This window comes from Pectinophora gossypiella, chromosome 1, assembly GCF_024362695.1.
Source record: "Pectinophora gossypiella chromosome 1, ilPecGoss1.1, whole genome shotgun sequence".
Classification (NCBI taxonomy): Eukaryota; Metazoa; Arthropoda; class Insecta; order Lepidoptera; family Gelechiidae; genus Pectinophora; species Pectinophora gossypiella.
In genome coordinates this window covers 12,235,640-12,249,482 of record NC_065404.1, presented here as the reverse complement: position 1 = coordinate 12,249,482, position 13,843 = coordinate 12,235,640, and the positions used below count along the sequence as shown (strand labels likewise).

The window sequence follows — 13,843 nt, the reverse complement described above, 5'->3', positions numbered from 1 at the left end:
TGATAAAATTTCGTTCGCAGATCGTTCCTGATAGAAGAGAAGTGCAGGTTCCTGTCTAACTTCAGCTTGAAGACGGCTGAAGTGGAACTGCCAGGCGAGTGCCTGCTTCCCAAACACACTCACTACCACGTGCGGATCGCTCGGTTCATGCCGAGAGTTGAAATTGTCCAGAAACACAACACGTCCGCACGAAGACTCTACATTCGCGGGCACAACGGGAAAATATACCCTTACTTAGTAGTAAACGACTCAGGGTTAGGAGACGCGCGGCGTGAAGAAAGAGTGCTGCAGCTACTGCGAATGTTAAACCACTATTTGGGAAAACAGAAGGAAACGTCTAGAAGATTCTTGCACTTTACTGTACCGCGCGTTGTGTCCGTTTCGCCGCAAATGCGTCTCGTGGAGGACAACCCAAGTTCGATATCTTTACTGGACATATATCGTACTGAATGTGCTAATAGGTACGTAATTCCCTTTTATATTGTTATTTTAAAAGTTGTATGATAATTCTTGAATAGGTAAATACATATTATTTCTTGTAGGGGTGTGGAATACGATGCTCCCGTGGCGCGTTACTACGAGCGATTGGCAGCCGTACAAGCTCGCGGATCACAGGCTTCACATCAAGTACTGAGGGACATCTTGCGGGAGGTATGACTTCCTATTTTTAGTATATCTGATTACTTATCGCAAAAAAATAAAGACTTTTTTGCCTGTTGTACTTTTATGAAGTATTATTAAGTTTTGTTTGTTTATTAATATTTTTTTAAAGGTGCAAGCCACAATGGTGCCAAAGGGCATGTTGCGAGAATGGGCGGCAGCGACGTTCGCGGCTCCGACAGACTATTGGACGTTCCGTAAGATGCTCACCCTGCAGCTGGCGCTCTCGAGCTTCGCCGAATACGTGCTCCACTTGACCAGGCTCAACCCCGACATGATGTACGTCCACCAAGATTCCGGACTCCTCAACGTATCATATTACAAGTTCGACGTCGACGATACCACGGGTATGTTTAAATAAATGTAAATGGTCTTTGGAACGTGCACGTTTTTTTCCAACTAACAGTGGCATCGGTTGCTCCTTTTTTTACACGCTTTAATACTATTAACTTTTTTGGTGCCCGACATGTTTTTGCATGATCACTAAACGTTTCTTCGCATCTTTTCCTTGTTTATATCTTACTGCTTATTCACGGAAACATACTGGCAAAGGTCGTGATTGGCGGTTTTTTTTTTAATTTGTTGCATTGGGATTTTATTGTTCAATGGATAAACCACAGTAGTCGATACCTGCAACAGGGAAGCGCAATTTTATTTAAAACTGCTTATCTATTATTAATAAAATTAATCTCATTTGCATGCGCTGCGCATAAGAATCGTTGCATTTTGGCTGTGCTAACCTGCTAACCTTGGCATTAAAGAGCATCTGCTTTATCTATATGGTTTGCAAATAACACTGTGTGGCTTTGATATGCATTATGCATGTTTTGTATTGCAAAAAAACGTTGTTCTGTATGTCATCTCAATAGTGTTGGTGTATTTGACTTTTGAATTAATGAATTTAAATTAAGTTCCTTAGTGGTATTTAATATATTTTCGGATAAAATGTAGACTTAATTGTCGGTTGTATGATTGTCCAGGCGAATTAGATGGCAACCGGCCGGTGCCGTTCAGGCTGACCCCTAACATCTCTGAGCTGCTGACCACTATAGGTATCACCGGCCCACTCACCGCATCCTGCATCGCCGTGGCTCGTTGCCTCGTCACGCCCAACTTTAAGGTAAACATAACAATATTCTGAAAAAGCTGCGTCTACATTATATTATGGAATACTTTGGAATTTTGCGCAAATTCCTTTATGTGCGACAAACCTGTCATCGTCCTTTGATGTTGCTAACTCAATAATTTCGCAATTCAATAAATTGTGCCAAGTATTTAAGTATTAAAACCGTCGACGTTTTCTTTTTCAGATCCAATCCATTCTGCGCACGATCCTTCGAGATGAAATGGTTACCGGATACAGAAAGCGTTTGGAAGACAAATCAGGAATGCCTTCCGCGGGTACATCAGCCGAAAGCAAACCAATGGAGATGGACAACGAGACCATCATCAACATGGTGAACAAAGCCGTGACGGTCATCATGAACCGGCTCAATTCTCTGGCGCAGTTCGACGGGCCCGACAGCAAAGTCGCCACTCTTGTCACTGCCGCCAACAGTCATGACAATTTATGCCGAATGGATCCCGCTTGGCATCCTTGGCTGTAAACATTTTGGTCCTTCGAGCCGGATCAAAAACTGATCAGTTATTTAACTTGGTCCTTTGAAACTCGATATTTTTAATCACTGTTTGTCAAAAATAGACATGTGTTTAACAATTAAAATGTATTTCTCATAATGCCGTATGACTGAAGATTTGTTATTGACGTGTCTTAGATTAAGAAGTTTTACATTAATAGTGATGTTAAGTTAGGAATTATGTTGATAGATAGTACGAAATTGTACATCAGGATACGGACTACGTTTATAATAAAACTGTGATCTTTGGTATCCGAAGGGTATTAAAAATAAAATATGATGTATAATAAAGCTGTGTTTTAATTGTAAACCCAATCCCTTGGTAGAGCGCTTTCGATATAGTTACCGGTGACGCATCTGCAACGAATGTGATTGCATGTGCATGAGTGACAGCACGGTACCTGCATAGGTGAAAGTACCGGGCCAGCATCAAGTGCGGCTAACAAGCGCACTCGCGGCCTCCGCCTGCCAATCTCACTCGATTGCTAGAGATAGTAAAACTGATTTCATCACGCTAACAATGGGAAAGAAAGTGCAGTAATTGTAGGATTGTACAGGAACTGTTTGTTCATTCAGACGAGAAGAGTTATCGAACTAAGTATGGGGGTGGAAAGGTAATGGCAGCTGAGAGTTTATTTAAAAAAAAATATTTGGAAAACTTTTCAAATGAAAAACTGAAAAAAAAACATGATTACGTTGGTTGCGGACTTTTTCGCTTCATACAAAGTAGGTCATTAAATAAAACCATGAATTCAGATTATAGTTGTGCCACCTCGTATATCAGGCGGGACTCTGCGCCAGCAAGAGTCTGGAGGATGTTCGGCGACGTCGGCGTCGCGTTGCTAAGCGGCGGCGGCCGGGAGCCACGTCTCACGGCGGCGGCCCCCGCCCCGCGCCGCCCGCCGCCCGCCGCCGCGCGCTCAGTCCGCTCCGCGCTGTCGCGCTGTCCTCCTGTGTGCCGCTCCAGTCCGTGTCACGTCGCCAGTGTCCGACCTCTCGAACCGACCGTTTATGACTTTCGACAACCCCGCCCTGTGCATTTTCCGAGTTGCATTTCGATAAGTGCGAGCAGTGAATAGCCCTCGACCCGTCCACGCCAGAGACGGAGGCCTCTCTCGCGTTTATTTATGTTGTCGTTTTGGTGTGGTGCATATTTGTGTTGTACGGACGATAACCGTATTATCTGTGCGATCGTGTCGGTGGATATTTTTAACCAACGACAACTTTTCCGCTAAGGTGAGTGCAATTCCAATTCGACGAATGTTAGTGTGGATGGGACGTCGATACGCCGCGACGTGGCGGCCGCCGCCGTCTTGTTGATACGCCCCGGAATGTCGAGACCTATGTGTCGTGATTGGTGGCGAAATTCTCGATATGCTTACCGAGATCCTACCGACGTACCTACCTCGCATTGTTCCTATATTTCCCTTGTGTTGATATTTACAATGTTCTATTATACCCTGTTTCGATATGACGTCATCTGAATTGTATGTACTGCAGATGCCTATACGATTCTCGGAACTAAGCGATTCGTTTTCCGGTGTCAAACACAAGACTAATTAGAATCTGATTAGAATCGGTCCTATCCCACTATTCCATATGGTGGACGGAAGCGAGTGAATAAGAAACATGGAGGAGAGCGGGCGTCGGCGCGGGGCGTGCGCGGCCGGTCGGCGGTCGAGCGACCGCATTCCATATGGAATGCCGGATTATACGCAATGTCAGTGTGACTCGGGCTTGCACTGCCCGCCGTGCACTGCCCACTGCATATTTGCAACAATGTATGCCCAATATTTGAACTGTCTAAAACTAATATAGCGCATGCTTCACAATTTGACGCCCACGCACCGTTATATTTAGTTGAAGCAACCAATCTGATTTGTATCTATATAACTTTATTATGCTAACACCTTGTTTATAAGCTGGCGTTAAACCACTAATTTGTTAGAAAGCGTTGCGTCTACTAGTTAAATAATATTGGAATGGCATCGAACGTTGGATGAAGTTTTATTTTTCACGTTCGTTCACTTGCGTACAATCGATTGTATTTCTGTGGGTGCCTACCGCCTTTTATGCAACTTTCCCTGTCACTAGATTTCACTAATCAGCTGTAATTCGGTTTAAGCTTATTGCGTGTATACCAAGTTCATACCTAAAATAAGTATATCGAGTTGGTGACATTCTCTTGAATTGATAGTGAGTAAGTGTAATGAGCTCGATAGTGCGTGCTATATTTCGAAACGCGTCCGTCGCCGCTTCCGTCGTGTGACCCACAATTTACGAATAACTTTTAGTTGTCTCTACATCCATATCTAGCATTTGCCGATAAATATCAGATTATACTTACTTTTATTCCGAAAGCCATTAGGTATATAAATACAAACGACACTCCGATTTGCTATTAATACTCTAACAAAGTATAATTAGACGCGATCAGAGAATAGATTTACAATTATTCAAAGTTATCAAACAATTTAGATCATTCCTGATACCGTTTATGGCTGACATTTTTGTAAATTACTTAGTTTCGTAATAATAGTGTAAACTGTAACGTCCAAAATTAAAACCTCCCCGTGATATAGTTTAAAATTTTCTGAAAATTACAAGTACCTATATATGTGTTTATGTTATACTTATAGTTATTATCTATTCTTTCACAAGATACAATTGACTTTAAACGAATATACATTCGTATCATGTCCAAATTCCCTTTATCAAGTTATCACGTAGCGTCCGGGTCTCGCTCGGGTCAAATTTACACAATCTCTGTGACCTTTAATCTCATTTCAGATAGCTAAAACACGTTCCTTTGTGTTAATTCTTGGAACTAGTATCATATCTTATTGTTTATTTTATTTACAGCTACAATAACTATTTTTACCAACTTGACCGTTTGAACCACCAACCCTTTTGTGGTACACGACCATACTTGTTTAATATTTAATTTAAAACGTTCTCGGACGTCAGTCGTTCGTTCGAATCTTCTTTTTCCTTGAATACCTGTTTCAATATGAGACCTTATTTAATCATTTCTGATCTGGCAACCAGAATTATCTTTCAAAAAACCCAGTTCACCTTTGCGTATCTTTAAAACGCAAAATACCTTCCTTTTTATTTTTATGAGTTGTTTAGTGCGTAGGTACCAGTGGTAGTTACACACAGAATATATTGACTCTGATACTTCTAGATATATATTATGGAATATTAACACTTTTCAGCTAGTTCTCAAGGTTTATATCACTTGCTAGGTTAATAATAATTGAATACATTTGAATTTATTTTATGTACTGGAAATTTCGAATTTAATCGCAAAGGAAGTAGGTACCTTTCTACATTGTTAAATTGATTTTAAACAAGTTTCATTTTCATATTATATAAGAGCCACGATCTTGTCGGTGTGGCATTTTCCATCTGTCTCTATTCAAAGCTAATTCTTTGACTTCTGTAATAGACACGACGTCCGCCTTCTATTTTTCTAAGTAACCTATTTTTGAGTCTTCCCCTTCCCCTCTTCTATTACGTTTTTAACCAATTCATCTTGCCTCTTTTGTTTTCGGTATTTTTTGCGGATTTCCCTCACTCTTTCTTATCTACCCATGCGGGAACTATACAGACAAACACAAATAAACCTCACTTAATGTAACACATCTTGCTTCCAAGAAAGGGGATAATTTGTAATCATTATTTGACTTTCTTTAACATTGATTTACTACTTGTAAGCAGCAACGCTCTTCGATTGAGTGGACAAGAGTCGCATCAGTGGCGGTGGACACATTCCAGATTGAATCACATTCAATTACCAACTAAATCGGTCAGGATGTCAGCCTCACGATATGATCATATAAGTAGAAGGATGTACTCCCGACTTGTTTGTTTGTTACCTACCGTTCACGTTTTATCTCACTCTGCGCGGAACATGCATCGTAACACGTATCAACGCACGCCATGAGTATTTTTCCATCAAATCTGTAACAATCATGTCGTTACAACAAGTTTAATGCGTTTATAATGTATGAAAATATTATGGATTAGACATGAAATTAGATTATAACTAAGTGATTGACGAATTTCATATTCGTTTCGTTTCGGTGTATATATAAAAATAATCAAGTTGTAGGAGTACGTAAAATACTTGAATCTGTTTTATACAAAAAAAACTTCCATTGTGGGTACTTCTAATTCTACGTGATCGTCATTAGTTTGAAGGTAGTTCTCTGCAAGCGCTTCATTCGTAAACTTTTAAGTTTTCATCACTTTTTGTAAATAATTGTGTCGATACCAACCACGTTGCAAAGCGAATGAAGAAGCTAGACGCTCATCTGTTCTAGTGTTGAAATCGTCAGATATAATCGCATTCCGCGGTGAGCCTCCCCTCCTAGACGGTACCTAGAGCGCTTGTTGACGTAGCTGAGCTCTCAACTGCGTTATAGTGTAGTCTCTAACTGCTACACTTGCGCCTTCTAAATCATACATTTTATTGACTCATTCATTTTAATATTTGCAACTTTGTTATCGGTTTTGTTTATACAATTAAACGGTTTAGAACCTGAAAATTTACGGTCCATCGATGAGATTGGTCTGTAGAAGATAATGACATCGGTGGTGGTTGTGGTGGCGAGCGAGGCCCTGGTAGGTGAGGTGTAGGAGCGTGGCGGGTAACGGTTCCGCCGTGTTTGCAGAGGCGCGGGTGAGGGCTCGTGTGTGCGTGCGCGCCGCTCACATCCAAACACAGCCGCAGAGCGCTCACGCCGTAGCGCGGCCGTTGAACCGAATACTCAAGGAATTTCTCCAATGCCGCCGCCGCTTCATTTGCAGACGAAGAAGAAAACTACTATAAATGGTGGGGAGCCAAATCTGAAGGCGGCGCAAAACTACGCCTCGAATTTGATATTTGTTCACTCTGTATAATATAAGACAACTACACTTTAAAATACCTACTATTTACGGCATTGTTAAATGTACATGTCGATACGGTTACATTGTTAATGAGTTTGCAAGCGGCGATTTGTCGCAGACACGTGTGCCTCGGGTTTTGCAATAGTCGGCATACCGGAGCAGGGCGCGGTCTGCCGATAGGTCTTTTTTTCAATTCAATTCAAAAATATCTTTATTCAGTAGGTAACATAGTTACACTTTGTCTATGACTTGAATCACGAATAAACTAAATATGACACATTTGTCAACCTTTAGTTGAACAAACATTATTCAGCAGACTAATGGCTCCTGAGAAGTTTAATGTCAAAAAAGGTAACGTAGTTAGCTCCGGGGCTGGTGAATGTATGTGGTTTTTATTTTAGTAAAAATCGTGCCCGTGGTGGAATAGAAGCCTCCTCCGTAAGACAATGGACAGGCAATTAGTCAAGCATCGCCGTAAGTCGCTGGGGCAGGGGCCACCCAAGCCAGCATTGTTTTTATAGCATTGCGCAGTCTTATTCAATTTATAAAAATCACTTTAATAATACGTTAATGTAACGTTTGTTTTTATTGGCAAGATTTCTTCAGTAGTGTTTATGTCGTTCTTGAGGCCCGTGTTCTATGGCTGTGGTCTAAGATATTGAATTAAGTTACCTAGCGAAGAGATTAAAATTCATTTTTATGACTTGAATTTTATGATGTTATCGTAAGCGCAGTTTGGTAAATAAGTGATTGCATAAAGGAGCTGTACGTTAATTGCGCCGCACGTCAAGATTCTAAAAGTTTTGCATCATGACTTGGTACCTTTCTAATAAAAGATTGCATCACTCCGCGGCCATTTTAGAGTTTCGACACTATGTGCATGAGTTGCACGTTGCACAAACATCCGGTTCGAAAGCCTAACTAGCCAGATGACAATCAATATTTTTACAGGCTTTCTTCGTTTTTGTTCCGTGCCTCGGTTGACACGTGCAGGCCTACTTATTAAGCAAATTGAGTAATTCAATTAATTCATAATAGGATACCATAATGCTACAAGTGTGACCGAAATGGGTTGCATTCGTAGTTTTTGTCAACCAATTCGATTGTAGAAATTATTCGTGTGTCTTTGCAGTAGGAAAACAAAAAAAACTTCATAAATTATACACGGTTTGGTGTTCGGTTCCAAGAAACACAGATTACTCATCGTGTTTATGTAAATTTGAATAGTATAAATACTTACCTTTATATTGTATGTACGCTTTAAAGACAAATCTTATAAAAATTCTTGATATGGTAACCATCTAATCTTCTGCAATTAAATATTCGGTAATATATTTTTTATGCCTGTCTCTTCTGAACTTGACTAATCAGATTTAATGACTAGTTATGTCAAACAAGAGTGACTTAACTATTTCTTGTGGTTTTGCCAGCCGGTAAAAGGAAAGGACTTTGTTCGGACCGTCAAGATTGGTAGCCAGCTTGTATTAAGTTTTCAGTTTGTTTGTTTTGTAACGCATTCGGAAGAGTTGAATATTATTTTAGATTTTTAGTGGAGGTTCGTAGGTGTGGAGCGAATCTGGTGGATGTAGGATGCAGTCCCGTGTGGACGTGGCGTGCAGTGTGTCGGGCGAGTGAACGCCGCGACCTTGGGCCCGTGCCTGGCCGCGGACGTTCGTTGAACGCACTCGCGCCCCCCGCCCCCGCCCGCCGCGCCGCCACCATGCCGCGCCACCACAACTCGTTTGCGACCCGATTTCTCGTAAATTAAATTTAGAATTAGGTACGTTCTTTATTAACATAGAATAAAAAAGACTGAAGAATTCCTTTCGATGACTCAACACCAGAACCAGCTGGAATAGCTATGAGTACTAGGGGTCCTAGTGGGGACGAGGCTTCAAACATTTGTGTATTTATTATTCATCCATTGTTAAATGCTAATTACTCATTGAGTGAAATACAATAAACGTTTAAAGTTCATTGAATAGTCGCTAGAGAGTAGAGTTACAATACGGAAAGAAGGTAGGCCTAAATACATATTAAGATATTCCTTCTTCTGCGTTTGTGTTTTTATTTGCTTTTTGGGACAGGTTTTCGGTTCTAGGTAGGTGTTTGAACAAATCAGCTTTCAAATAAGTAAAATGATTGTTGCTTCTTTGGACTGTGCATTAATTAAAGTTATGTCCAAAAAAGGCGCGTGACGTGAGATTTGCGTGCAATATTCGGCGGCGCGGTGCCGGGCCGGCCGGCGACGCCGCGACACCGAGCATTGACCGGGAGCACCACGCCGCACCATACATTATATCAATATAATGTCTACTACCTACTTAGGAGAGTTGCAGCACACTAGAGTTTGTATATTTGCTGCAGAACCATTGAACCTGCAATATGCTCAGTATCAACTCTTCTCCAAACAAATCGCTTTGAGCTTTGGCTCTAGTAACATTTTCGCTCACAATTTCGCAATAGAATGCATGTAAATTTAGAATATAAACAAAGTTCTCGAGTAACCATATATTTTCCGGTTTATAGTAAATGACATTAATAGCGGCGGTGAAGTTGCACAGACAGATCGCGAGTCCAACTTTGTTTCAGCAGCGCTCTGATAAAAAGTTGTCTGTAATTATAATTAAGTATGTGTCATGGGTACAAGAACTTAACATAAATATAAAGAAAACATTGTCAGCAATTAAGATGCTATGCTGGGATATAGGAACGTTGCCTTGGTTCTGTATTATTGTGTTTGTTGCCAACAATAGCAACATTATGACGTGCATGGCGATTTATTGTCGAGAGGGTCTTGTCTCAATCTTAAGACGTCCTTTAAAATAGCGACTCATACGCACGCATGCATATAAACAGGATGTCGGAGGATTTTCCTCGTTTGCGGTGAGCAATCACACGTATGCGTGCAGTACTTATAACGTGATGTATCGCGATAGTAAATGATGCATCGGGAAACTTGTCTGAACCTTGTTATATCCTGTATAGTATAATTGAAATCTTAGTTCTGGTAGCACTTGATGCAGTTCTAATTGCGGGTTGTTATGAATAACTTACAAGCTGGAGAAGGCATTTCGCAAATCTCTGATTTTTCCTATCGAAATATTTTTCTCCGTATCTTACAATAAATTTCTAGTTTTATTCGAAAAGTGACGCGTTTTGTTGGAATTACATTTATAAGTAGAAAAAGACGGCATACCGACGTAAACACCGACTGCTCTGTTCACTAACTGCATTAATCGCAGATGGTTGCGTCTGATCTCTCTCAAGCAGCACGAGCTATTATCACTGGGTACTTTCTCCACCTGCAGTGGTGGTAAGCAATGCAATCACAACTTCGTAATAAAACAAGAGACACCGCGTCCATCGCATGATGCAACTTACATAACTAGAGGTATAAAATGTTTTACGCAACCTATCGCTTCGTTTCCCTATTCCTACATTAATTATGCGTGGCTTGGCACAATTTTCTTATAGCGGTGCGGTAGAGCAACAAGTCTCTTGGACGTCAATATTTATATGTTGTACATTCTGTCTTTGAAGGTAGCCGTGGAAGCCCAGTTGACTCTCTCTTTAGGTCGCAGGCTCGAATCCCAGCAAGGGCCTAAACTATGATCTTTCGATTTTATTTTCGAATTAGTCTTAGGATCCTAAATAGTTAACGCGTGCTCAGTAGTGAAAGAAAACATCGTGAGGAACCCCGCATTCCCTAGAAGTGCGTTTCGGAGGAATGTGACCTAACCTGTTTTTCCTGGATTTCCCTTCGCGGGTTGAAAAGTCAGACAGGCAGTCGCTTCTGGAAAAATACAGACCGAACTGTGAAAAACGGGGTAACGCTAAGGAGATGATGGCATTCTGTCTTCGAATACTTATGCACCATTATTAGTACTTTCTTTGATAAAAAAGGATGCTTTCACCAATGACGACATTCGTCTTTCTTTTTATCTATCTACACAAGTACTAACTATAATTGTTGGCTAATTAAGCCACGATACCATATAAAGGAACATTTTATTCTTATTATCCTTCCGCTTATCAGCCAGCCGTATTCGAAAACTATAAGGCCTGATTTATAGGTCTCGACTATGAGACCCCTCCAGGCAATAAACAGCGGTTAGCGACTATCGTAGTTCCGAATGCAACTGGCAGTATGGACACTGGTCCTAATCTTATCGGTGCCGTTACGCCGCCGCCCGCGCCGTCAGACTCAACTAACCACTTTCTTATAACATGGCCAAACGTCACTATCTAAACTAAAGTTACAAAGTTTGGCACTTTGCCACCAACTATTTTTGAATATTCAGTTTTCAATATCGAACTTCTGGGAACCGAATTTGTTTGGCAGTCGTGTTGATCTATTATTTAATACAAAAGCGTCATCAAAATAATATTAGAGTAAGTACGATGCCTTCAAAATGCAATTTCGATGTTATTATATCGCTCGTCTGGAAGTCTCGACACGATACTACATCGTGAGAGATGTAACAAGTGGTGCATCGGGGAGGCGATCGATAGGGGAGCCGGGCGGTACCACCCTCCCCCCCGTCAGCTGGGGCTCGCCAGATCTGTCTTAACAGTTGACACGCATCTACCTTCAGGGCAGGGTAAGGATAACCGGAACGAGACCTCTGCTCCAGGATAAACCTGGGTAGGTTGTGGCTTTTATATGAGTATTTTTAGCGATGGGGTTTTCCTAACCTGTTGTTGTTTTGCTCGCTTATCGGAATTTCCAGTTTGTTTTGGTTGTTTGACGCTTGCTTGTATCTGTTATTTAATAGAGATGTTTCTAATTATTCTTGGTACAGCAGTTTGTATCTGGTAGTTTCGTCGAAATATCTTCGCGTCGTCAATTTAAACTGGTCGTCTCGAAAATAATGTATCACGTGACGGTTGCACTCATTTTCCACGAAACATTCAACATTTCAGTTTAACGATGCGGGGAAAGTCCACATGATTTATATCTGTTTTCTATTCACTCATGACATAACTGGCATCATTTGAATAATGACGCAAACAGATTTCCTTGCATGCGGGTTTTTAGAATTGTTTCTGATAACAGAGCACCTACTTTTAAGTAGGTATTCTCATTATTTATGTTTTTGTTATAACAGATAAGACATTGTTTCTAAGAATTAATCATTATGTTATAACAACAAGAGATTATTGGAAGCTAACGAGTGCCGCTATCATTTTAAAACAACAAATAAACGTATCACGTCAGCAACGAAGTATAACATATAGGTATAAGTACTTTTTATAATCTTATCACTTTAAATTCATATATTGGATGTGATTTACGTAACTTATATCCAGCTATCTGAAATATGCAACAGATAAGTTTGTTTACTCACATATTCTTTCACTGTATTTTATTCATTCCTTTCGTGACCAGTAGTACCCACCTACTTCAGAGTTCCGCGAAATAACATATATCTTGGTTTCCTTTCTGGCGTAGTTACAAATGCGAATATATCCTCATGAGGCACAATTCGTCTTACTCATGTAATTCTTTTTAATTCGCAGGTACGTACGCGGATAAAATTGGTTCGTATTGGTAGTCATCTTGTTGTATGGTAATGTAGGTACCGACAATTGCAATGTCTCGAGCCAGCGCGGCCGCGTGTTTTAAAAATCAGCTCATTGTTCCCGGCGGGCCGGCATCATGCGCTGCTCATGTGTCGCTCACAATGCCACAAACAACTATCGGACATTATTTCTAACGTGTGTGACTCGATAAAATCAACATTGCGTGCATATCGAGCTGTACATTTTTGAATAGACGGCTTGATCCGACGATCTACAACTTTTCCGTATTATGAATTCGCTAGCCTCGTTCAACATATTATACTATTAGGAGCGATTAGCTATCAGAAAAGTGAAAATAACTAATGTTGACATGTAGTGCACGGCTCTATCTATAAAGTGGTTTGCAGTTGTTTGCTTACGATATCACGGGCATTTATCTACATTATCATCATCATTATACTCCTACGCTGTGTCCCAGTTAACTGCACGATGTCTTTCTGCCACAATTTACTATTCAAACTGACACCAAATATTCAAATTTTGTCGTCGTCAAAATCAAAGGTTTGTCGTTAGCATGACCGTTCATTACATGACTTTGCTTTTAAAACTGAACTGAAATATAATCACTTTTGCGAATGAAATCATCTTTTTTATCTGAGCTCTCGCTTGTTATTATTCGAGTTTATAACAGTAAGTAGGTACCTACATAATTGTATCAATGGGATAACTACGCTCTCGTTATCACTTGCTCTTTAATACTCTGTGCAAAATAGCGCTAGTGATTCACCTCTTTGTTACACATGAGTTAGAAAATACAGTCGTAATAAAACCATTAATATGTGTGATGTGGACATGTGTAGGCCACGTGTTGCGCACCTCATTAATGAGGTAATCTAGAAAATTCCTTTCTGTGTTGATATTGTTTATACCCTGCTTTACATACAGTGAAACATTTCAACCCTTTATTTTGTTTACATTTCTCTTTTTCGTCTGAATTTTACTGAAAATTTTATTCGATAACCTGTTGAGGTGATCGTAATCTGAATGTAGATAGACCCTCGATTAGTTGGAGAAGTATTATACCGGCAGTATAGACGGTTCACATAGTTGCGGCGGTGTTTGTT

At 40.5% G+C, this 13,843-nt stretch overlaps 2 protein-coding genes across 3 annotated transcripts in view; both read left to right on the top strand.

The window, feature by feature from the left end:
• The window catches only part of LOC126368748 (transcription-associated protein 1), a 28,433-nt gene extending 25,845 nt beyond the window's left edge, over positions 1-2,588 (top strand). For both annotated transcript variants that reach the window (XM_050012903.1, XM_050012895.1), the window contains exons 44-48: positions 21-461; positions 543-651; positions 773-1,007; positions 1,641-1,780; positions 1,971-2,588. In XM_050012903.1, coding sequence (XP_049868860.1) covers positions 21-461; positions 543-651; positions 773-1,007; positions 1,641-1,780; positions 1,971-2,267 — 1,222 coding nt within the window. In that variant the 3' untranslated portion in view covers positions 2,268-2,588. The remainder of the gene's footprint in view (positions 1-20; positions 462-542; positions 652-772; positions 1,008-1,640; positions 1,781-1,970) is intronic.
• A 638-nt stretch (positions 2,589-3,226) lies between these two features.
• LOC126368086 (fibronectin type-III domain-containing protein 3a) overlaps positions 3,227-13,843 on the top strand; it is a 59,998-nt gene continuing 49,381 nt past the window's right edge. The window contains exon 1 of the mRNA XM_050011973.1: positions 3,227-3,533. The gene's annotated coding sequence lies outside the window, so the exon portion shown is untranslated. The remainder of the gene's footprint in view (positions 3,534-13,843) is intronic.